Below are 26,152 nucleotides of genomic sequence, written 5' to 3'. Positions count from 1 at the left end.
TTTTGCTGCTGTCTTTTTTTACAACCATTATCATATTTAGCAATATATTTTTAATAAAATTCCTGCTTAAGTGGAAAGTGTGAATGCATTCTGGAAATGAACGCGAAACAGAGATGCGGTTAAAGAGATATTACTATGTTCTGTAAATAACAGCAAATTACTGGAATTCTTTTGCTTTTGACAATAAAATCAACAGCATAATGTAAATGTAAGAGCACAAGACATAATACAAAGATCATAAGAGGTTAAAATATCTGTATAAAATCAGTGAAGAGTAAAAGCTTTTATTGCTGGAGAGAAGAGCCGAGGAATTCCATTGTTAACACCCAGGAGAATCCTGTGATGCGGTTCACTATGAAAACTGCAATAATCTGCTTGTGTCATCAGCTCAGCATCTCAGATGGTTCGTCCTGAGAGGACGATTCCACTTGAGAAGCCTTTAGCAGAGGCTGGGGCAGGGCAGCAGCAGTCTGCAGCAAATCTACCAAAGAGCTAGAGCTTCACATAGGATCCTACACCACCCAACTCTCCATTCAGCTCAATTTTTCTGTAATTCCCTAAGATCTATCTCTCTTCTATCACATACATCACAATTGCTACTTTGCATTAGCCTCTGTCTTACTGTCTCCATGGGATTTTAGCAGCTCTGAAATAGAAGTTTATCACTTTTGTAAATACTGCAATAGACATTGTTGAGGAGACGTCTATCACTGTCATGGCCATTAACACAGATGCCCAGTACGAGAAGACACTGAGTGGATCAGGTAACCCTGTACCTGGAGATGCTCAGGAAACTGAGAAACTCCTCACATTTGCCTCTGAGGCAAAAGAAGAGAATGGGATGAAGAAGTCTTTCTCAGTTACCATGTCCAGCGAAAAGTCCATAGGAGACCTGGACCAGAATGGGCACAGTCTGCCCTACAAGTCAGTTTCTGCAGGACAACTGGAGTCTGCTCCCCTCTCACCTTCCAGAGGGAGCCTTGCCAGGGCTTCTTCTACAGCCACCACCACCGCCCAGGAGCCAAACAGGCCCACTGACTATCTGGTCTTGGCCATCTTATCCTGTTTTTGTCCTGTTTGGCCAGTCAACATAGTGGCTTTGGTCTTCTCCATCATGGTGAGTACAGTCCCAGCTGGGAATTGTTAGTAGCATGCGACAGGGTGCGCTGCATGGACTGTTTTATGGACATACTATTTATATTTTTTATTATTTTGTGTTTGATACAATATTAAAAATCAGAAACATTTTATCAAACAGTAGTTGCTGCATCCAAATGCATGTACAGCCCCACCCAACAGTGAATGGAAATGAAAAAAATGTAATTCTTTTTAACAGGAGCAACCCATCCGACACACACAGACATGTCAACAATGCTATCTGATATACACAGAGTGTAACCAACTGCATGATGGTATATGTGGTACCACTCTACATTTTCTTTTATAATATATAGCTGTGTTTTCCTGGCATAGGTTGGGTTTGGCAGCGTGCCCTCCATGTGCTGCTTACTGTACCATATTACAAATGCCATCTCTGTTAATGGGACATAACAAGATACAGACTCCTCCCTGCTTCTTCCCGCATTCAATATACTTCTGACCATCTCAGCACTTGGAGATTGAGCCTGTTCTTTTAATCAGACTGAGAAGGGGGAGGGGGTGCATGACAAGCCGGCGAAGATTTATGTGTTATTGGTATATGATTTTTAGCATTTAACCCTTGCTTATGTCACATGAGAAAGAACTTCCAATATTGTTTCGTCAAATGTCGGGATTACCCATCCATTGTTAATAATGATACCAGAGTCATTGTACTTTCAACTGCTATTGTTTTAGTAATGGATGATTGTGTCAGCTGCCTGAAATACACCCCAGGGTATATGGCACACAATAGATATTGACTACCCCACTGCACACACTTCAAGTCGTGAACTGTCCTTAGACCAATGCTAATAACGTCTCCACACCATTAATATAATGCAGACATAAAGTGTAGCTCCACCTTTAGAGCCTCTTTAGCTATTCAAGTAAGAAAGGAAAACAGCTGCAGCGAAATCTCTTTACTCTCCCCTATTACCCGAATTCATTTCACTTGTAAAAGAAGCGATTTAGGTAATAGATGTATGTAAGGGATTCGCTCATAATGCAGTTCCTTATATATTAGTTAAAGTGGGTCCAGGGGTGGAGTTTTCCTTTAAGTAGGCAAAGATCTTTATAGTTACAACACAGTTGAAGATGATATAATTCATTTAATATATTATATATATGTGGATAGGTTATTATAATGTAGTAAATATTAGAATATTTGCAAATGATGAACAATATATTGATGTCCGGATGTATTGTTAGTTCATCACCCATTATCTAAAGGGCTCTGTAGAAAGGGTTGGAATGTATTCTTTGTAATATGGGGCTGCATGGGTCACACGGAATTGACTGTTTAATAAATGTGAAGGGTCAGTCCAGCGCCTGCATGGGAGGGGCCCTTTTATGTCTTAATAAAACACTGCCATTGATTCCCAGATAGATGTGGATCAATACTCAGCTCTGGAATTTATATCAGACCTGCAGACTTGGTTGACTTCAATTTTTTACATTCATTCATCTTTAACTCAGCTGTGTAGAAACAAAGATTAAACTTGGCCACATACCAAGCGCTAAAGCTGTTAAAGGCATATATCATGTCAATTTAGACTGCAGCATCGCATATAATAAATGTGTGGCAGGCTGGCATGAGTCTTCTCTTTGTCTCTAGCTCTGAAACAGTAGTAATATAGAGAGGGAGTTTAATTATGAGGAGACTGCAGTATCCTTCACATAGATTTATAGTAGATGAGTGTGTATATAGATTCTATGGAGTGATGATAGGGCATTCCCAGTCAGGAGCTCTCCATGGTCCTGCAGAGAGTCTTGTATTATGAGGTGCAGGAACTAAATGGCACTAATTGACTTGCCATGCAATGGGAACTTTACATATTAACTGTTTATTCTCCTTCTTATGCTATTACAAACTATTATAGTCAATTACAGCTACTCACTGCAAACTAGCTCATATAACATCAACTCTTTACATTGTTTCCTGATATGTTCTTGCAAATAACCATCAAACATATCCCAGTTTATAAAAAAAAACCTGCTAGTATGGAGTTCATTTGTGGTTCGCTGTCCACTTTGAACCCTATAGAGAATGACATAAATGGTCATGAAATATTCAATGACGCATTTGCAATGTTTTTGCATATATTTACCCACGCACCTGACAATGTATTTGACCATTCAATTTTTTTAAACTTACTACATTTAGGGTTGCAACTTGAGGGACCACTTGAAGGACTGTAGTCTATCTGTTAATGCCTCAAGTATTTATTGTATCATAAAAGTAATAGTATATTATTGCTTAGATTATAGCTTTGTTTTTTTTTTTATATTAGTATGTATATGCACATCTAGTATGATCTGTAGCTGGTGGTATTGATGACCACCAGTGATAGCAATGGCTGGGTCCCAACATGTATATCACCTCGCAGTGAAAGACACCAGCAAAACTAAAGCTGGCCGTGCATCTTCCATATTATACGTTCACGGTTGGTCTGTGAAGGATATCGTTCTGAATGACAATTCCTTATGACAATTCCTTAAGTTAAATCGTCAAATCACTGATTGATCTTTGCTTAAAGCTGTGGCTTGGTCTGCACTTCTATTGATGGGAAGAAGATCTGGCATGAATAACTTTCCAACGATTGTACCCTACAAAATACAGCAAAAATCCAAAATGGCAGATCAACTTTTCTAGAGATATCTGTCTTCGGTCGGCGTTAGTGTCATGAAAAGGCACCGACAGTCGTCAGAAAATAGTCTAAATAGGCCTTTTCGCCATCTAAAATCTCTAGTGTATGGCCGGCCAGCTCAAATCCGTGCTATTTCCAAGAAAATCTTCCAAGTTGCCTAGAAAATCCTACCAGAAGTAACACGAATAACTCTTCCACAGTAACTCACTAAACAGGTAGAACATATACATTTATTTTTTTGAAGAAGGTCATGGGATCTATGACTGCCCCTTAACTGACTTATAGGACCTTCTACTTCTTGACAAAACTGCAATTATTTCAGTAGAACCAATTGTATGTCCTTGTATGAGTTGTCTACACAGAATCCCTACATCCTCTAAATTTTTTTAAATAAAAGTGGTAAAAAAATAAAAGTGGAAAAAAAAGAACAGGTTTAGAAGAAAAACAAAAGTACATAATTAAAAGCCTTGTCTGCTTTGGCCAATCCTTTTTTGTTAGAAGGGCCCCACAACGATAAGGTGATCACAAGGTATCCTGCTGCTGGGACATCCAGCTATTAACTGTAATCTATGGGGAAATGCAGCCGCAAGTGTTTAATTCCCCTGCAGTGCCACCACAGGAAAAATTAAGCTTTACACAGTACCCATAAAAGTTAATGGGCTATCCATATAATGCAGGGAGGTTTTGGGTCCTTGAGAGCAAAATACATTCTTTGTCGCTTCTCTCTGCTCTGGGCTTATAGATGAGGGTCCCAATTAGGTGACACCCTTTGTTAACTCTGACTTTTCTAATAGGGTATTTGAAAATGGGTTATCTAAACCTGACATGCCCTTTAAATGGAGTCTGTGACCAAATTTTCGCCTCCCAAACTGCTAATACCGCTATATAGGGAAGGATGATAGTTTTTCAAACATTTCAATGTTGCCCAAATCAGCCCATCGGATCCATAAAAAAGCGCATTTATTCCGCCAGGCATCATATGCAAATGATCACTGAAGAGTCCTGCAATGCAGAGAGTGTCCTGCATTCTAAGCAGAAACCACATAGAATGCAGGACACTTTCTGGATTGCAGGACTCTTAAGTGCTCATTTGCATATGGCACCAGTTGGAATAAAGGCACTTTGAATGGTTCACGATGGGCTGACCTAGTCACAGGGGCGGACATACCATTGGTGCAACCTGTGCAACTGCACAGCTGCCCAGTGGATAAGGGGGCCCACTGTCACTTTAAAGCAGCCTTCTTCTATCTATTAAAGTACATGTAATACACTTTATGGCTAACAATTACCGATGGATTGTTAGAGAGACATAAGGGGGTGATCTATGATAGGATATTGGAAAACAAGGGGCCCCTAGCTGTCTCTGTTCGCCCCTGCTTGTGCAACACAGGTATGTTTCTACCCTATATAGCAGCATTAGCGGTTTGCAAGGAGAAAATGTGATAACAGTCTGCCTTTAATAGTCTGTGATCCTTAACTCCACTCATCTGAACTTTAAAGGGATTTTTCGAGTATTTGTCATTTCTACCTAGCCCTCTGAGGGTATGTTCACACACACTGTTTTCAGGTGTATTTCGGAGCGTAAACGCCTCGAAATACGCCTTGAAAAATACTAGCGAAACGCCTACAAATAGGTTCCTATTGAAATCAATAGGAAACACGCCGTTTAGTCCAGACTCAACATATTTTGACATCACTGTTTTAAAAAGCGGCACATTAAAAGACGCCGCGTAAAATGAAGGAGCATGTCACTTCTTGAGGCGTTTTTGGAGCTGTTTTTCCATTGACACTATGAAAAAGGCCAGCAAAAAAAGCCTAAAAAAGAATGCCTCAAAAACGCTTCAAAATCATTTTCAGCTTCAAAAACGCCTGAAAATGAAAGGCTGTTTTCCCTTGAAAACAGCGCCGTAATTTTCATCCGTTTTTTTTAATTTTATGTGTGAACAGAACGTTATTCGTGAAGAATCAGAGGGCTTTCCCAATAGATGTTATAAAAAATATTTCCTCCCACCCTACAGCCCCTGCTGATCTGGGCACCCTCGCATGTACACATTACAGCGTGCTCAGATCCCTCTCTCACTGTCAGTGTGATGTACTGGACACCTGTACATTGCACAATGAGTGTGTCCTCACTGCAGTCATGTCACATACTGACAATATGTGACATGACTACAGCAGGGACACCCAATGTTTGCAATACAAGGGTGTCACCAAAGGGTTGGTTTTAGGAATTGGTTATGGTTAATATAGGGGGATTTTCCCTTTAATGTAGTTGTACTTAATCCTTTAAGGAAATTTGGACATGAATAAATCATAATCCTAATTTGTGAAATATATCCTTATGTAGACAGTTCATGGCAGTGTTCTCCATATCCCTTGAGGCGTAGTTAACTTATAAGGGTATGTGCACACACACTAATTACGTCCGTAATTGACGGACGTATTTCGGCCGCAAGTCCCGGACCGAACACAGTGCAGGGAGCCGGGCTCCTAGCATCATAGTTATGTACGATGCTAGGAGTCCCTGCCTCTCTGCAGGACAACTGTCCCGTACTGTAATCATGTTTTCAGTACGGGACAGTAGTTCCACGGAGAGGCAGGGACTCCTAGCATCGTACATAACTATGATGCTAGGAGCCCGGCTCCCTGCACTGAGTTCGGTCCGGGACTTGCGGCCGAAATACGTGCGTCAATTACGGACGTAATTAGTGTGTGTGCACATACCCTTATAAGGAAATTATTTATGCAACAAATACAGATGACGATCTGCTTATATTATCCAAGTTATTCAAAATACTAATTGAAACATCTGAGTGTTATGTGAGCCATGAAGTCCGGTCCCTAAACACACCCTTTCAGGCCTGATTGACGTTCCTCAGGGCTTGATACGTCATTACAAGCCAGCTCCTGTGAGACATCAATCAAGCCAGGAAGGGCATGACTCTGCATGACACTTCAGGATAGCAGCACCGCCCAGATGACACTTGGTAATTTACATACAGCTCACACTATGTTATAAGTTGATATACCATATAATACAGCATTGGACAGCTTATACAGGGGCATCTTATGATACTCCTACCGTTTAGTATAACAGCATGGTGGCAGTTTAGGCGCCTACAAACTTGTGACAGGTTCTATTTAACATGTGTATATTTATCATAGTATTGGCAAAACTAGAATAGCTAATGGTCCCACAATATTCAGTGTTGACTTGTGAGAGATCCAGTCACTGCAATAAATTCGATTTTAAAAATAATAGAATTAAAAGTAGTCTGTATGTAACAATTGCATCTGCTACATAGTATTCATTATATGCAAATAGTGTAGCCTGTCTGTGAGCCCAAAGAGCCATTTTGGCTCTGCTTCTAATGAGTCTAATGGGGAGGGACATGCTTATATGTGAGCAATCTCGATACCGCTAACCAATAACTGGCCGAGACTACCCATTGACAGGTGGGGTATCTTATTTGCATATTGCATGTTTTAAATGTCGTCCCTACCAAAACCATCTTCTCTGCAGGGGCTATCTTACAGAAATGGAAAGGTTTTTATCAGGCCAGTGGCGTAACTACCGCTGTAGCAGCTGTAGCGTCTGCTACGGGGCCCGCGGTATGAGGGGGCCCGTGTCGCCTGCCGGCACGGGCCCCCACCATGGCCGGATGCTCCGCTAGCTGCCGCTATGGCTACTACAGCGCGACGCCACTAAACACTATGGCCGAGCAGGGAGGTATCTCCCCGCTCTGCCATTGAAGGGGTTGTTCCTACATAAGACATGTATCCCCTATCCACAGGATAGTGGATACATGTGTGATCGCTGGCAGTGATAGGGAGAACGGGGGACTGAAAGTCCCCTGAAGTTCTCCATTCCAAACCTCGGACTTCCGGGGTCTGTGTCGGCAGCTCCGTAGAAATGAATGGAGCGCCGGTCGCGCTTGTGCGAATGCGTGTCCAGCGCTCCTTTCCTTTTTATTGAGCTGCGCAAACGCCGGAAGTCAGAGGTTAGTCATGGAGAACTTCGGGGGACTTTCAGTCCCCCGTTCTCCCTATCGCTGCCAGCGATCACACATGTATCCCCTATCCTGTGGATAGGGGATACATGTCTTTGTAGGACACACTATAGGTCGGATACTTTTTGGGGGTTGGGGCTGTATGGCGTTACCTACAGGGGGGCTGTATAGCGTTACCTACAGGGGGGCTGTATGGCGTTACCTACAGGGGGGCTGTATGGCGTTATCTACAGGGGGCTGTATAGCGTTACCTACAAGGGGGGCTGTATAGCGTTACCTACAGGGGGCTGTATGGCGTTACCTACAGGGGGGCTGTATAGCGTTACCTACAGGGAGGTGCTGTATAGCGTTATCTACAGGGGGTGCTGTATAGCGTTATCTACAGGGGCTGTATAGCGCTACCTACAGGGGGGCTGTATGGCGTTACCTACAGGGGGGCTGTATGGCGTTACCCACAGGAGGGGCTGTATGGCACTATCTACAGCGGGGGGCTGTATAGCGTTACCTACAGGGGGGCTGTATGGCGTTATCTACAGGGGGGCTGTATGGCGCTATCTACAGGGGGGGCTGTATGGCGTTATCTACAGGGGGGCTGTATGGCGTTATCTACAAGGGGGGCTGTATGGCGTTACCTACAGGGGGCTGTATGGCCTTATCTACAGGGGAGGCTGTATGGCGTTATCTACAGGGGGCTGTGTGGCGTTATCTACAGGGGGCTGTATGGCGTTATCTACAGGGGGGGCTGTAAAAAAGGCACTATCTACAAGGGGGGGGGGTTGTGTGACACTCAGGGGAGGGGGGGTCCCAGTCAAAAGTTTGCTATGGGGCCCAGTCTTTCCTAGTTACGCCCCTGTATCAGGCCACCAATTGTCTATAGCTATTACACTTGTGCACAAGCATAATATACAGTAATTTAGCCATCTATCTAAGCCTAAACCAATGCTGTTATATTGGATGCAGAACACGCAGTACATAAAGGCAAGACCGTTGCGGGTGGAGCTCCCTCAACTCTCATTGGCTGTCTAATTGTCTTTTTCACACCTAGTTACAAATGCAAGTGTAATATGGTTTTCTAAAGGGGTGCTCCCCTCAAACAATATAAAACAATATAGAACTATAGATATAGATATATATAATATAAGGGGATTAAAATCTTTTGCAGAAAATGTCGGTTTAGATAAGGGTGGTCTTCTAGAGGGGTGGTCCTGTCGAAGAAGAGGGCAAATATACATAAATAAGCATATTTAAAATATGGTCTAGATCAGGGCTGGTCTTCTTAAAGTGGTGGTTAATTGGGGAAATTTCACTGTATACTTACAATTTACATGCATCTCGTCTAAACAAATGCTGCACCACACTCCTCACCCTGTAGCCACAGGGTGAATAATAAACCTTCTATATAGGACATGAAGTTCACATCTGTAAAACTGACTAAGTATGCAAGGGAAGTAATTGTATCAATGACACGATATTCCCGAGCGTTTAGGACTTTAAGGTTTTATTTTAGTAAACCTTTGCTTTTAAGATATTACTATTCATATAGTTTTCCTTTTGATATTGTATACGTTATGAAACACCATAAAACTCCCTTAGACAGTAAGTAGCTGGCTATAAAGAACATTGCTTGCTGAAGCCAGCCGGTGTTCTTTGCAAATTAATGCAGTAGAAAACTGCTGGTGTATTGGCAGCGGTTCCCGTGTCTGCAAGTAACTGGCAAAAGTATGCTGAGATTTACAAGTCCGCTTATTTATGTGCTCTACAACTAATTTGTATTTTATTCATAGCCAGGACTCGACATTCGACATTAACATTGTCATAAAGATTACTTTCATTTAGCTGAGATTTCATGTTTATAATAAATGCTAATAAAGGTAAAATAAGGGGGCAGCAAACTGGGGCAAAGGTCCAGTTTGCTGCCCCCATCCCTGTATCTTAATATCCTGGGAGAGTCTTTTTGGCACACCCCTGTCACCAAACACCCGGGTCACATGCCCCGATAGCTCCCTAGCTACGCCCCTGACGTCAATATAACTGATCTCACTTTAGTGTACACCTTCATGGTAAGTATACATGGAGACTTCAAGGAGGAATTGTCACTGTTGCAGACATCTTTAAAGTAGGGCAGCTGCAATCCTGGGGCTTATCATGTAAGGTCGGTGCTCCTGACTAGCCTAGAATAAGCACTTCAGGAAGAGACAGCTTTATAAAGGGGTCTTATTGGTCCATCATTAATGTGCCCATAAAGAAGACAGTCAAAATAAAAATGGGACGTCCCTATTTTTGATTGTTCATTCACAACATTGCACCATCTATACTTGAAATGCCTGGCACTTGTTAACCTCATGCTTCTTTTTACATGACAGATGACAGGAGCCTTATTTGCTAACCTCGTGGCTGCTGTAGGGAGAAGCCCTTCAGAGGTTCACACAACCGTTGCAAAAGAGGGATTGGGCTAACCTGAGTAGGGACAACCATCTCCATGGGCATCAGTATTTTGTTAATGAGCAGATCACAACATTTTAATATGCCCCTCTCCATAAGTATATATATGTTGCACTGGCCATTAAGCCTAGGGTTTGTGAGACCCAGCCAATCTAATTGGCTTTCCCCAGTCTTGTACACTTGAGAGCTGACCAGGGCCATAAGCCTCTGTATAAATATCCAATGCACCTGTAAATTAAGATGACAGACACATGGAAACATGAACATTGTGGACTTCAGGATGGCTGACTATAACGTTTATGATAGGATTACTGACAGTCCGGAAAAGTCCACATGATCACTACTTCTCCAATTCTGATAAATCCCAGACACATTTCTATCTATCTATCTATCTATCTATCTATCTATCTATCTATCTATCTATCTAGATATATATCGAGATATAGATATAAATAGATATATATAAATAAGAAATACAAAAGTTTGAACAGCACATTTCAGCAAAATGACAGCAAATTTATTCAAGACACAATAAAATGGCGACACCACACTGCAATGCCACCTAAACCACTAAATATAAATAAATATGCATTACTGCTAAATCTACTTACAATAGGGAGGTTCTTAGCGCACATTTTGATCAAATTGTGTGAGCCCACCTGCCACGACAAGGCGTCATCTATAAGGTGGAAACCTATGCTGCACATACACCCAGAACTGGGACTAAGCCTACATATATCTGGGGATGGTAGGAACCAGCATTAAACTAATTAAATCACCCAAAGCAAAATGGGAGGAGTGCAGGATCAAAAAATGGAGGCTGTCACTAACCCCACATATATGCAATACATAAGAAACACATAAGAAACATAAATGTTTGAACAGCACATTCCAGCAAAATAAAACAAAACGTGTATACAGGTGCAAGAACGCCTGTAACTGCAAATTAATACAGCACACAAGAAAATGGTGACTGCACACTGCGAACACTAATGCCACCTAAACCACAAAATATAAATAAATATTCTTGAGTGCTATATATATTTTTATATATATATATATATATATATATATATATATATATATATATAAATTTGATTTTTATAAGCTGCTCTTTAATAAGCTTTTAGATATATGTTTAGTGCCATAAGCAAAATTATGTTTTCCCCCGAGTTACCAGAAAATGGATATGTCTGACCTTCTAAGTACATACATTTTCCTGTGTCATTAATACAAATACTTGTTTATAGAAGGTGTTGCAAAGTATATGGCTCCTTGTACAAACCCAGTAATATCCGAGGAAGCAGGCTACTGCATCTTCACAGTGATATTCTTTATAGTATCATCTGTGGGCAGTTGCAGTCGTGTCCTATTTGTCAACTTTAGCAGAAACTGAAATGTCACATCAGGAACGTCCAAGTGCAGAGCTCAGTGTCCAAACTGGCACCAAAGTCATACAAGTAGGCACCTGACTAGTGAATTCATGGAGGCTTCTGTGGCTGTTACTGATGAGGCTTCCTGTGGGTGGCACATTAATATGGGGAGGGTATGATTTTTGGACCTATGTAAATTCTAAATGACAAATTCTCAGCAAGTTATGGTAGGATAAACAATTGATTCACTGTGGCACCAAGTCTACTTTAGATTTTTCCATGTAATGGGGAGATACAAACATTTTAATAGACTTTTTTTTTTTAAATGTAATTTTATTAAGGCCTCATATCAAACAGCGGTACAAAATGCAAAAGTACATCATAATGTTGCAAACAGCAAACAATACAGCAGTACCAAGTGTACAAGGTTAATTATTAACAAGAACATATAAGATATATTTCTTCATACATCAATAGGTTTATATAGTAAGAGGGGGAAAAAAACCCTGAACAAAACAGACTTTCCTTATCAGAAGAAAATATAAAATAAAATCTGGTGAGGACCAGTCAATGGCAGAGTTTAGTGGAGGAACGGGGGGCAGCAGAGAGACGTCAGCAAATTCCAGGCCCAAGCAATGTCACGTTATGAGCAAGTATGAGGATTTGCTATACATGCTATACAAGAGCTCCACACTTTCATAAATGTATCAGTGCACCTATGTGCTTCCTATGTAAGTTTAAAAAGTGGCAACGTAGAATTGACCAAAGTAATCCATGCTGACAATGTAGGAACCTTTGGATGCTTCCAATGTAGGAGTATAGTTTTTTTTTTGCATAGAATAATAGGAGTGTGACTTCCGGTTCCGGCGCCGACATGTGAAGAAGCAGGAGACGAGTGCTCCGTAGTGGCCTCCCTAAATCATAAGCTCCTGTGATTTACAACGCAGAGAAAACCTTCAGGGTTGTTTTCTTAACCCTACAGAGGAAGACACGTTTACTTACCGGAGGAGTGATTGCATCTATACATCTTGAGGGAGACATGTCTCCGACGTCTCGCACAGATAAGATGGCGGCGAGCCGCTCGTCTGCTAGCAAAGAGGAAGTGGAAGATCTTTCATCTGAGGCAGAGTCTGAGGACTCCAAATCTAATGCACAGCCTCTTCACATTGATTATAAAAAACTGGCTATTAAAGTCGCTAAACGGATTTCACCGGATTTACAATCTACATTGGCTAAAACTATCACTGACTCTCTTCAGATTCTACAATCGGAAGTTGCTGCGCATACCGCCAGACTAGATGAAGCGGAGCATCGCATTTCAGCTGCTGAGGATGATATGGCGAAAGCACACACGCATATTAGAGATCTGCTGAGGGAAAAAGGCCGTATTTTGGAAAAAATTTATGACCTAGAAAATCGGTCCAGACGCAGTAATTTAAGGTTGGTGGGTCTCCCGGAATCTGTGCCTGCCAGTGCACTGTTTCACATATGTGCGGTGCAAATACCTCTCCTTCTCGATTTGGAGGGTCCGTTTAAAGTTGAGCGAGCACACCGTCTGGGCCCTGACAATATGCAGCGCACTACCATGCCACAGACTAGGAGTCAGCCTGATCGGCCTCGACAAGTTATAGCCAAGTATCTCGACTACTCAGAAAAAGAGGCCATTTTGAGAGCTTATAAAAGAAAGGCCCAGCCCTTACGCATTGAAGGGGTAAATGTGCTATTGTTTGGAGACTGTTCTGTTGAGCTCACCCGCAGGCGCAGAGCGTTTAGCAAGATTTGTACAGCGCTCCATCACAATAAATGGCGATTTCAGCTTCAATATCCAGCGACACTACGCCTTACCAGGCCAGATGGCACCAATGAGATCTACATGGATCCTGAAGAAGCGGAGACAGTACTGTCTGATCTTTTGGCCGCCTCATCATCTGGAACATATGCAACGGCGGCAGCAAGCAGAACGCGGTCCTCAACAGCCGCCATTGGGGCGGCGAAGACGCCTCTGAAACATCGCTGACATCGGGACTATAGGGTCTCTTCCACTGTCTTAACCACTATTTTTTCCTTTAATATCTGAAGGACTGATTTGATAGAAGAGGCTGGACGCAGCTGCAGGCTTAAGGGAAGCCGACATGACCGTCCTGGTAGGGAAAGGGTTAATGTTACGAGGTGAGGGAAAGTTGAAGGAGCTGAAGGAGGGACGGGGAGGAGTTAAGGGGGGCGGGGGGGGCCGTTACTGCGCTTCCCGCTGTTTCTCGGCATTGAGCCGGAAGCAGCGGGAGGAGTAACACACAGTAAGCAAAGCTCCCCGTTGCCCGGTTTTTTAGTGATGGCAGAGGCCCTGATTTTAGAGCGGCTGCGCGCCGCTGCTGTGCACCACGGTCCCGGATGGCTGGAGGAGACCGTGGCTGCATTAACGCGGATCCCGGACGCCGTTTCGCCACGTCGGGCACGGCGTTCGGGGTCTGTTGCAAGGGACAGGCTCCCCTCCCCCGGCCCCCCTACGAGCATGGCTATGGCGGCGGGGGGGGAGTCGGCAACAACCGCTCCTGCGCTGGGCAGGCAGAGAGCGGTGGCAGGGGTGACGGCGATGCAGGCTGTGTCGACCCGTCCCTCTCGGCGGTCCCGACCTCCAGAGCGCCTTAGTCCGGAGGTAGTCCCGCGGACACGGCGTCGCAGAGGGAGCCCGATCCCGGACGCTGCAGGCCAGGCAGCTGGGAGGACCGCCCCTTCCCAGGCCCTGCGTCCTGGCAGGAATCCCAGGCCGCGACGGGGTCCGGCGGTAAGCAGGGAGTCGCAGGCTGGGCTCCCTGTCACCCCTCCCCCATCAGATGGAAGATGTCGAGAGCAAGGTACGGCCGCCCCGCATGGTGATGTTCCGGCCAGGGGGCAGGCTTCGTCAGGATCGTCTAGACGGACGACTAGATCTGCAGCGACGTCGAGGCAACAGGTCCGGTCGGAAGTCTGGGTCCCGGCGGTCGGGCGGCAGGTTGCCGGCCCATCGGTCAGCGCGTCCTCATCCCCTTTTCGAAGATGTCGTTGGGAGGGACAGTCGTCGGCGAGAGAAGAACTGGAGGAAGGTGAACTGGACGTCTATCGTCGAGGTCAGGATGGTCCGGCTGACGGGAACACAGCGCCTGTGCAGCCCGGTGAGTGTATAACTCCATTATTGTCTTATCCAGCGATTTTTATGTCGGGTGTCGGCGGGGGGGCTGCTAGCATAGCATCGGGGGCCGGTAGTGGCGCGGGCGGACGCGACGGAGCGGGTATGGCAGAGTTAGTGGGTTGCTTACGGGAGCTGGTGGGGCGCCTGGATAGGGCCGCGGCGCCGGTAGTAACGGAAGTGTCCCCTGCGGTAGTTTGGGAAGGCCCCAGGGACGTGGGATCGTTGCAGGCGCGTCCTGTGGTGGCGGTTAGAGAGGCGGTCGCGGTGTCGGTGCAGACTGAGGCACAGAAGGACGGCGATCGAGTGCGCATGGACGATCGTGCTCGGGGGGAGGTGTATGTTTGTTTTGAGGGTCCGTTGGGGGCGCATTTAAAGCAGGAGGTGCGTGATCGGATCTGGAAAGATGAATATGTTGACATTTTTTCTCTCTTGCCGCTGGCTAAATTCAATTTGGATAAGAGCAAGCGGGATGAGAGTAAAAAGGACGAGGAGGAACGGCGGCGGTATAGGCTTATCCCGCAGACGTTCGTTAATTGGTCGCAGGCGTTCGCCATATTGGCTAGTGTGATAGGGGAAAAGGCGCCGGAAAATTGTTCGGCGTTATTTTGTTATTTTGATGCTATTGGGGAGGCTCATAGGGCGTATGGGGGTCAGGCGTGGCTGCGATATGATGAGCAATTCCGTCAGCGGAAGGCGGTTCGGCCGGCGATTCGGTGGGACCAGAAGGATATTGCTCTCTGGTTACGGGTTACGGCTCCGGTTAGGCAGCCCTTTCCCGGGAGCGGTGGCCAGGGAGGCCAGTCTAGTCAGAGTGGACCAAGCGGCGGGGGAAAGGCGGGGTTTTGCTGGCAATTCAATGAAGGCCAGTGCAAGTTTGGGGCCACGTGCAAGTTCAAGCACGTGTGCTCCGAGTGTAATGGTGCATCACACGGGGCGGCAAAATGTCTGCGAAAAAAGAGGTCCGGGAACCAGCAGGGGGCTGGTCAAGGGGGTGTCGCCGGTGAGGGTGGAAAGGATGGCCCCTTATCTAAATGAGTATCCGGATAGGGCGGCAGCTAAGTTGCTTTATGAAGGGTTTAGTGTTGGTTTTGTTATTCCTCCACCTCCTTATGAGGTTCCGGTTACGCGGAGAAATTTAAAATCGGCTTACTTGCATGCGGAAGTCGTGTCGGAAAAGTTGTTAAAAGAAGTTTCGTTGGGGCGCATGTCGGGGCCATTTGTGGAGTCGCCGGTGAAAGATTTAGTTGTGTCCCCTTTGGGTATTGTCCCTAAACGCGAGCCCGGAAAGTTTCGTTTGATTCAACATTTATCGTATCCCAAAGGTTCGTCGGTAAATGACGGGATTGATCACGAGTTGTGTTCCGTAGTTTATACCTCATTCGATAAGGCGGTGGGGTTAGTGCGGGCTGCGGGTCCGGGGGCGCTGCTAGCAAAAACCGACATCGAGGCGGCGTTCAGGTTGTTGCCGGTGCATCCAGAAAGCCAACGGCTGTTGGGTTGTTTTTGGAATGGGGCCTTTTACGTGGATCGGTGCCTTCCGATGGGGTGTTCTCTTTCTTGTGCATACTTCGAGGCGTTTAGTAGCTTCGTGGAGGGGGTAACGAGGGGAGTATCCGGGGTCGATTCGTTGATCCATTACTTAGATGATTTTTTGTGCGTTGGCCCGGGGGGTTCGCCGGTTTGCGGTAACTTGCTTCATGCCCTGCAGAAGGTGGCGAGGGATTTTGGGATCCCTTTGGCGCCGGAAAAAACGGAGGGCCCGGTAGCGACGATTTGTTTCTTGGGAATCGAAATTGACTCGGTGGCAATGGAGTGTCGGCTCCCGGCGGATAAGTTGGGTGCTTTGAGGCTGGAGGTGCGACGGGCTTGTAGAAGGAAGAAAATGTCGCTGAGGGAGCTTCAGTCGCTGCTGGGGAAGTTGAATTTCGCCTGCCGGATTATGCCGATGGGGAGGGTGTTTGGTAGAAGGTTGGCGGCGGCAACGGCGGGAGTGCGGGCGCCGCATCATTTTGTGAGGCTCAAGGAGGAGCACCGAGCTGATCTTCAGGTTTGGGATGACTTCTTGGGCCAGTACAATGGTCGCTCGCTATGGATGGCCCCAGCGCAGGATACGAGTGATCTGAATATTTTCACGGATGCGGCTGGGGCGGGTGGCTTTGGAGCTTACGGGGGAGGTCCGTGGTGCGCAGGTCAATGGCTGGGTGTCCAGTGGATTGACGCGGAATCTGGCCCTGCTCGAGCTGTTTCCCATCGTGGTGGCGGCTACCATTTGGGGGGACAGGCTCAGGGATAAGAAGGTCCGTTTTTACTGCGACAACATGGGGGTGGTGCTTGCCATTAATAACATCACGGCGTCCTCTCCTCCGGTAGTTCAATTGTTGCGACATTTAGTGTTGGTGTGTTTGTCGTTGAACGCGTGGGTGGTGGCGGTGCATGTCCCGGGTGTACGGAATTGTGTTGCTGATGCTCTTTCTCGCTCGCAGTGGGACCGGTTTCGGCAATTGGCCCCGGGAGCGGAACGTCTCGGTTTGGCTTGTCCGGATCATCTATGGGATCTGGTATCGGTCCCGTAGAGCAGCTGTTACAAAGGTCTTTGGCGCGCACGACGTGGAGGGCTTATGCTGCTTGTTGGAGGCAGTGGGAGGAGTGGGTAAGAGAGTTGGGTGATGTCAATACGGATAGAGACAGGTTGGTGGCACTTTTGTATTGGTTAGGGGATGCCTGGGAGGGGGGGTTTTCAGTAGCGAAGGTGAACCGGTTTATATCCGCGGTGGCGTTTGGGCTTAAGTTGCGGGGCTTGCGGGATGTATCGAAGGAATTTCTGGTATCGCAGGCTTTGAAGGGGTTGCGCAGAGGTAGGGTGGAGGCGGATAGTAGAAGGCCGGTGTCGTTTGCTTTGCTGGGCTTGTTGGGCGGTTCATTGGCATCGGTATGTCGTTCTTCAGATGAAATGGATTTGTTTCGGTTGGCTTTCTCGTTGGCGTTCTTCGGAGCATTTAGAATAGGTGAGTTGGTGTCGCCAAGTACTAAACAGGCAGGGGGGCTGAGATCTGGGGAGGTGAGCCTTTTTGCAGATCGGTTGGAGGTATGGTTGCGTAGATCAAAAACTGACCAATTAGGGAAGGGAAAACTGATAGTTTTGTTCGCTCTCCCGGGGTCGGTCATGTGCCCAGTAGAGTGCATGCGGGGTTTTACAAAAAACAGGGGGTCTCCAGATTTGCCTTTGTTACGTCATGTGGACGGGTCGTTCTTGTCCAGGTTTCAGTTTGGAGCTGTTTTTAAAAAATGTTTGACGGCGGTTGGGGTTGCGGCAGGCTCATATTCATCTCATTCCTTCCGGATTGGCGCAGCAACGGAAGCAGGGCGCTGGGGGTTGGATGATGAGGGGGTGAGGCGTATTGGTCGTTGGGAGTCTAAAAGGTTTAAGTCCTATGTCCGCCCCCATATGTTGTAATTTTGTTGTTTATGCTTGCAAATGTTATATGGTGGTGCCTAACTGTGTTTTCCGTTTCAGATTCGCCTCCTTGTCTGGTGTGGTTGATGGGTCATTCGTACGTGCACTGGGGGGCTTTGAGGGCGGACGTCCGCCCGGATGGTCGCCAGTTGCGCATTCCGCGACAGGATGCGGTTGTGCATTGGCTGGGGTTTAGAGGTATGTCGTGGAACAGGGTGTTGGCGGAATTCCAGACATATGTGCGGCTTGATAGGGTTCCGGAGGTTTTAGTGTTGCACGTGGGTGGGAATGACTTAGGAGTCCGCCCTTTTCGTGAGTTGGTGCGGGATATCAAACATGATTTGTTGTGTTTGTGGGTATCTTATCCCAAGTTGGTGGTAGTGTGGTCGGACATAGTCCCAAGGAAGCATTGGCGGTTAGCTAGATCGGTGGAGAGAGTCAATAAGGCTCGGATAAAAGTTAACCGGGCGGTGTCCCGTTTTGTGGCGAAGAACGGGGGCATTTGCGTGAGGCATAGGGATTTGGAGTCAGGATTGGGGAATTTCTGGAGGAGTGACGGGGTTCATCTGACCGAGGTTGGCATTGATATTTGGAGCTTGGCTATAGCAGAAGGCATAGAAAGGGCGGTGGTGGTGTGGAGGAACTCACAGGCTTAAGGTGGTCAAGGCCTGTTTCGCGGTGGCGGGGGGAGTCCTTGAGGCCAGTCAGTACAAAATGGTGGGGGGGTCGCATCGGGGGTATGCGTCCCCCAAAAAAGGTACATGGTTGAAGACTTCATCGGGTGTTATCCCTTTGAAGTGGTCTTCTGGTAGAAGGTATGTCACTTGAAGGCTTCATCGGGTGTTATCCCTTTGAAGTGGACTTCTAGTGGTCGGTATATCACTTGAGGGCTTCATCGGGTGTTATCCCCTTGAAGTGGACTTCTAGTGGTTGGAGCCATCTGCAGAGGTGAACGGTGCTTCCGAGCTGGTTTACGGCTGGAGGTAATTAGTGGTTTGCAGATGGCTAATTCGGTGTGTTCTTGAAAGGAACATCTGAAGGGGCTTCAAGGACTTCCTCTGCTCGGGTTAATGTTAACGTTTAATTGTTATTTATGATTCTGACCCATGTTGGGTCATGTGAATTATTAGGAGGAATTCTCTGGTGGATTCCTAACTAGTTATCCGAATGTTTCGGATTTAAATTGTTTTTATAAAACTGTGAAATTAATAAACGGCTGCTGTGGCCATTTCACATCCAACCTCGGTGTCATGTGTCGTTACTAAATGGGGGTGGGGGATAGTATGGTTTAAGGTTAACACACGACTCTACCTAGGCAGGTCAAGAAGAGGCTGGACGCAGCTGCAGGCTTAAGGGAAGCCGACATGACCGTCCTGGTAGGGAAAGGGTTAATGTTACGAGGTGAGGGAAAGTTGAAGGAGCTGAAGGAGGGACGGGGAGGAGTTAAGGGGGGCGGGGGGGGCCGTTACTGCGCTTCCCGCTGTTTCTCGGCATTGAGCCGGAAGCAGCGGGAGGAGTAACACACAGTAAGCAAAGCTCCCACCCTCCCACCCTTGTTTTGTTACTCCTTAGGTCTTATGTACGTCTGTCTATGAGCGTTGTGTTTTATTTTGTGTGCTTATTTAACATGTTTTTCTTTTTTCCGGAGTAGGTTCTGTTGTCATGGCAGCTGGCGGGGGGAGTCCTTGAGGCCAGTCAGTACAAAATGGTGGGGGGGTCGCATCGGGGGTATGCGTCCCCCAAAAAAGGTACATGGTTGAAGACTTCATCGGGTGTTATCCCTTTGAAGTGGTCTTCTGGTAGAAGGTATGTCACTTGAAGGCTTCATCGGGTGTTATCCCTTTGAAGTGGACTTCTAGTGGTCGGTATATCACTTGAGGGCTTCATCGGGTGTTATCCCCTTGAAGTGGACTTCTAGTGGTTGGAGCCATCTGCAGAGGTGAACGGTGCTTCCGAGCTGGTTTACGGCTGGAGGTAATTAGTGGTTTGCAGATGGCTAATTCGGTGTGTTCTTGAAAGGAACATCTGAAGGGGCTTCAAGGACTTCCTCTGCTCGGGTTAATGTTAACGTTTAATTGTTATTTATGATTCTGACCCATGTTGGGTCATGTGAATTACTAGGAGGAATTCTCTGGTGGATTCCTAACTAGTTATCCGAATGTTTCGGATTTAAATTGTTTTTATAAAACTGTGAAATTAATAAACGGCTGCTGTGGCCATTTCACATCCAACCTCGGTGTCATGTGTCGTTACTAAATGGGGGTGGGGGATAGTATGGTTTAAGGTTAACACACGACTCTACCTAGGCAGGTCATGCTTTCATGCATTATGCTCATATTTGCAATAGATGACCATCCTCCTACTCTGTAGTATGACAGGATATGGGGCTACGTGAGTATGGTTGATATACAAAATGCATATTGCTATGTTTTAGTTCTGTGATATTCAATGTGTAAAGGGCAATTGATGGAGTCGATATGTCGGGTTATGTTCACCAATGGTTGGTACGACCTCCTTCTCTTTACAAATGGCCGCACGGGCACTCCGCATGTCGGAAAAAAGCGAAGTCCATTTATGATGATTTTTCTCCCACAGGAGATTTGCAGATTTACTGCTATGGTTAATGTTTGTTATTTCGTTGTTCAATTGGTTATATATGTGCATAGACAAATTGGTCAGGACTGTAAATTCTTATATTATTGCCTATATCTTATGTTATGCTGGGTGTGGACTGAACTCCGAGACATTAAATCGTGTATTACTCTATTCCCCCCATGAAGATTGTGACATGGAATGTCAAGGGACTATTGTCCCCTCATAAACGCTCTATGGTACTCCGGCACCTGAAGCGTCTGGGAGCTGACATAGCCCTCCTCCAGGAGACTCATTTACGTGAAAGGGATTTTTTTCGGATGAAAAAATTCTGGGTGGGAGAAGTACTAGGATCAGCCTCTGCTGATAGAAAAGGTGGAGTTCTTACGCTTTTGAGTAAATCATTAGCTTTTCAGGTAAAGTCCCAACATGCAGACTTGGAAGGCAGGCTTCTCCATACCCTTTTAGATACTCCAGCGGGGGAACTTAGCATTTATAACATTTATGGACCGAACGGGGATAACAAGCAATTCTACGCGGACTTACAGATCCAAATTTCACTTGATAATGCCCGCAACAAAATTGTTGCAGGAGATTTGAATACTGTATTGTCGCACATGGAAGATAGGAAGGGCACGAGAACATCTCCAGTGACAGTGAGAGCATCTGATAAAATCTTACAATCTTTCCTCTCAGATCTGCAACTGGTGAATGTATGGCGATCTTTTAATCCAGATGGGAGGGAATACACACACTACTCTAATGCTCATGGGTCTTGGTCAAGGATTGATTACATCTTGGCAGGGACTTCGCTTTTACCTCGCATGACTAATCCAACTATAGAACAACTATTAATCTCGGATCATGCACCAGTCTGCTTGGAGGTAGCGGACATGCACATACGTGGAAATGATTTTATTTGGCGTTTTCCTTCTTTTTTGATAAAAGATGAATCCTTCACAGAGCTTTTGAGTGGTTGGTGGTTGGAATATGACTCTTTTAATAAGGGACATAGCGACAATCCCTCCTTATACTGGGAGACAGCGAAAGCTGTACTTCGAGGTAGATTGATAGCGCACGTTTCTAAACTCAAAAAAATCACCCAGAAACATTATCAAGATAGTAGTGATGCCCTTAGGGCGGCTTACAATAAATATATTCTACAACCTTCCTCGACCACGTTGCAGGAATGGAAACTCACCAGAACGAAATTTGAGTTATGGCTTGACCGCAGAGAGCGTATTCATCGTTAAATGATGGAGGCGGAGTTGTTTAAATTCGGTAACAAATCTGGCAGGTTACTAGCTAATCTGGCTAGGGGGCATAGACCCTCCTCCCATATATCCAAAATTAAAAATAGCAATGGCACAGTTCACACTGAGCCATCACAAATAATGCACACTTTTGAGCAGTTTTACAGGCAATTATATGCAGATGGCACTCCATTTCATAAAGAATAATAGGAGTGTCACAAGAGATCTTAACAGCTATAGTAGGTATAATTTCCTCTACCAATAATAAAATACAAGTTCTGGGATCAAGTATACGAGCGAGGTTCGATTAAAAAGGGAGCGTGCGGTGACCACTGCTCGGCTCCTATCGGAAATTAAGGCTTTAGAGTTAACGCACAAACGTTCCCAGGAACTAGCATGTAAAATCGCATTAATTCAGAAACGAGAAGAGCTCTGTAGCCTATTATTATCTAAGGCTAAAGCCACCCTTTCGAAATGCAAGCGCCATTTCTACGAATATGGGAACAAATGCAGCAGGTCACTGGCTAGAGCACTGAGACTCCAGCAAGCGCGCACCTACGTACCCTTTATTGCAACATTCCCCACCACTTGAGCTAATTTGCCATTAGACATAGCCTCACAGTTCTGCGACTTTTATGCCTCCCTATACAACATAGACTCCACCAATCCGGCCACGCTGGCGAGCAACTTCCGCACACGTATCAAAACCTACATTGCAGACTCAGGTTTGCCCACCTTGACAGAGGAGGTCCTCACCGCATTGGAGGCTCCAATCACTGCGCCAGAACTTGCTGATGCGCTCAAGAACTCCGCCAATGGCAAGGCCCCGGGGCCTGACGGGTTCACGCTTCCCTATTATAAAAAATTCACCGCTATCCTAAGCCCGCATTTTCTAACATCCTTGAACTCCTTTTCCTCCTCTGCTCGCGTTCCACCAGACGCACTCAGGGCTCACATTGCAGTGATCCCCAAGCCAGGGAAAGACCCCTCCCAGTGTGCAAGTTACAGGCCGATTTCGCTCCTCAATACAGATATTAAACTCTTCGCGAAGATCTTGGCAATGCGTTTGGCCCCGTTGCTCAGTGGGGTCATTCATCTTGACCAGGCGGGGTTCATGGTGGGCAGGGAGGCCCGAGACAACACCATGAAAGCGATCAATCTTATACACAGGGCTAAGTTGTCCCGTGTACCACTTATGCTCTTGTCTACCGACGCCGAAAAAGGCTTTTGACAGAGTCAATTGGACATACATGGAGGAAACACTACTCCGACTTGGCCTGGGTCCTCAGGTGATGAGTTGGATCATGTCTTTGTACTCTTGCCCCTCTGCAAGTGTCCGGGTGAATGGCATTCTCTCTGAAGAATTTGTCATCCATAATGGGACCCGCCAGGGCTGCCCCCTTTCCCCTCTGATTTTTATCCTGACATTGGAACCATTTCTAAGACATGTTCGAGCTAACCAGGATATTCGGGGCCTAGGGGAGGGCTCTCATGCCAATAAGGTGGCGGCGTATGCAGATGACCTGTTGTTTTTCCTGACCAACACAACCACTTCCCTCCCGAACCTGATGCAGGAGTTTCGTCGCTTTTCCAGCCTCTCCAATTTTAAAATAAACTTTGCCAAATCAGAGGCCATGAATGTTTCCCTCCCCGCCTCCCTGCTATCTACGCTGGAACAATCCTTTAGTTTCAAATGGAACTCGGTGGCCCTCAAATACCTGGGAGTGTATATTCCGACGGATCTGAAGGGAATTTTTAACTTGAATTTTCCAAGGTTTCTTACCGAGATTAAAGCGGATTGTGCTCGATGGTCGGGAGGCACATTTACGTGGTTGGGACGCTGTACTATTTTTAAAATGAATATTTTACCTCGAATACTCTACTTATTCCAGGCCCTTCCTATAGCAGTTCCACCATCATTCTTTAAAGCGATCAACTCCATACAAATCTCCTTTGTCTGGAATGGCAAACACCCACGCCTTAGCCGTACGCTCCTGTGTCGATCCCGGAAGACAGGGGGATTGGCACTTCCTGACATTCGCTCATATTACATTGCAGCTCATCTGGTGCGCGTAGTGGACTGGTGTAGACACGCCCCTTTCAAGGCATGGGTGGGTATTGAGCAAAGCTTTTCGTCGGTCCCTCTCGAAGTATCTCCATGGTTGAAACTTGGACTTCTCACATCTCTACACCACCACCCCACGATCTGTCCCACGCTCCGATGTTGTGCCCTTATTACGGTCCGTTCACATCTCCTGCCTCTTTGCTCCCCCATGTCTCCGATCCTGGGGAACCCATCTTTTCCATCGGGGTTGAGTGACTCGGTGTTCAAGTCTTGGGCGGCGTCGGGTGTATTTAGGGCAGAGCACTTTCTGAAGAACTCGGAGTGGCTCTCCCTTGAGGAGTTGACACAGATGCCTGAACTCCCTCCTTTGGGTTACTGGCGCATATTTCAACTCTGCCATTTCTACTCCTCTTTACCACCTTCGGAGCTATTCAAAGCTCCTAGGTCTCCACTGGAGGACTTGTGTGTTGGCTCTGAGCCAGCTCGCCATACATTGTCCACGATCTACCACCTCCTTCTGAACCCGCCGGATCTCCCAGCACCTGGTTATATCTCTGAGTGGGAGTCGGAACTAGGGATCACCCTTACCACAAGCAAATGCTCTCGCATTCTTACTCTTGCCCATAAAACCTCAATTAGCTCGCATTATCAGGAGGCCAGTTTTAAATTGCTCTCACGATGGTATAGGACCCCGGTCCGTCTGCATCGTATTTTCCCGACCGTGTCACCTCTATGTTGAAGATGCGGATTGGACAATGGTACCCTACTCCACACTTTCTGGTCTTGCCTGCTACTTGCAGAATTTTGGGATGGGGTTAAGAAGGTGATATGCGAGGTAACTGATACCAGCTTTACTATGGATGCGGCTTTCTTCCTCCTCCATCACTGTGACATCCCAGCAAACATTTATAAGTGCTCCTTGCTTCACTTTTTAGTGATGGCTGCGCGGCACTGTATTCCCTTGCGATGGAAGAACCCCTCTCCTCCCACTCAGTCCCTCTGGGTTTCAAAGGTCAACAATCTCATGCACATGGAGGACCTGACCTCTAGCATTCATGACAATCACGCCAGATTCTGCCTCACATGGTCACCTTGGATCATGTTCCAGGACACTGACTCCTATAAAGACATTCTTGGACATACGGTCATTGGTGAATAGTTCATAGTGGACGCAGTCTGGGGGAGCGGGGACCTCCCCGGAGGGAGACGCTATCCTCCCCCCCCCCTGCCCACTCCCATCTCTTCCTCCCTCATTCTGTCTTGTATCCTCTCTCTCTCGCATAGGCGGGGAGTATCTATCAGTATATTCTAGAGTTGACATAGGTTGCTTTATGTGGATAAGTTTTTGATATGCCATTCAATTGAATGCATCTCTAACCTTGTACATGTATTTCATCCTCCCATATGTATCTGTATTCTTTTTTACTGTGAAAATTTGGCTGTTAGCCACGAAAATAAAGAATTTCAAAAAAAAAAAAAGTATACGAGCGAGTCCTACTTTAAGCTCATGAAATTCCATTACCTCCGCCCAGAAATTATTAATAATCGGGCATTCCCAGAACATGTGTATGTAGGAGACCTCAGCTCCGTGGCACGGTGGACAGACAGGAGTAGGTATACGTCCCATTCTAAATAATTTGGAAGGGGTGTAGTAAATTTGGTGGAAACATTTTAACTGAATAAGTCGGTCTCTTGTAGATATCAATGGACCTGTTAGAGCGGATAGCATTTCCATATGATCATCTGTAGAGACAGAGGAAAGAGTGTGAGACCAATGATCTAAGGCCCTATCAAGTTTATTAGATGATAGAGTCAACAACTGCCTATAAAGCCTGTATAATGGTTTAACCAACGTTTCCTACGTTACCCAATCCTCCACAGGGGATGTACATAGTCTGACATTATATCCTGCAAATTGCGACTAGAGGGCATGTCTAAGCTGAAAATAACGGAATATGAGATGGGTCGAGATCTGGTGTTTGGACCTAAGATGTACAAATATAGCTGTT

The 26,152-nt window shown here is 46.1% G+C and overlaps 1 protein-coding gene across 1 annotated transcript in view; it reads left to right on the top strand.

Annotated features, from left to right (window-relative positions):
• Nucleotides 1–415: 415 nt before the first annotated feature.
• Nucleotides 416–26,152, top strand: part of TRARG1 (trafficking regulator of GLUT4 (SLC2A4) 1) — a 42,918-nt gene continuing 17,181 nt past the window's right edge. The window contains exon 1 of the mRNA XM_075854348.1: nt 416–1,117. Coding sequence (XP_075710463.1) covers nt 716–1,117 — 402 coding nt within the window. The 5' untranslated portion in view covers nt 416–715. The remainder of the gene's footprint in view (nt 1,118–26,152) is intronic.

Source organism: Rhinoderma darwinii, chromosome 2, assembly GCF_050947455.1.
Source record: "Rhinoderma darwinii isolate aRhiDar2 chromosome 2, aRhiDar2.hap1, whole genome shotgun sequence".
Lineage (NCBI taxonomy): Eukaryota > Metazoa > Chordata > Amphibia > Anura > Rhinodermatidae > Rhinoderma > Rhinoderma darwinii.
The sequence above is the reverse complement of the archived record's forward strand: the minus strand, read 5'-3'. Positions and strand labels throughout refer to the sequence as shown.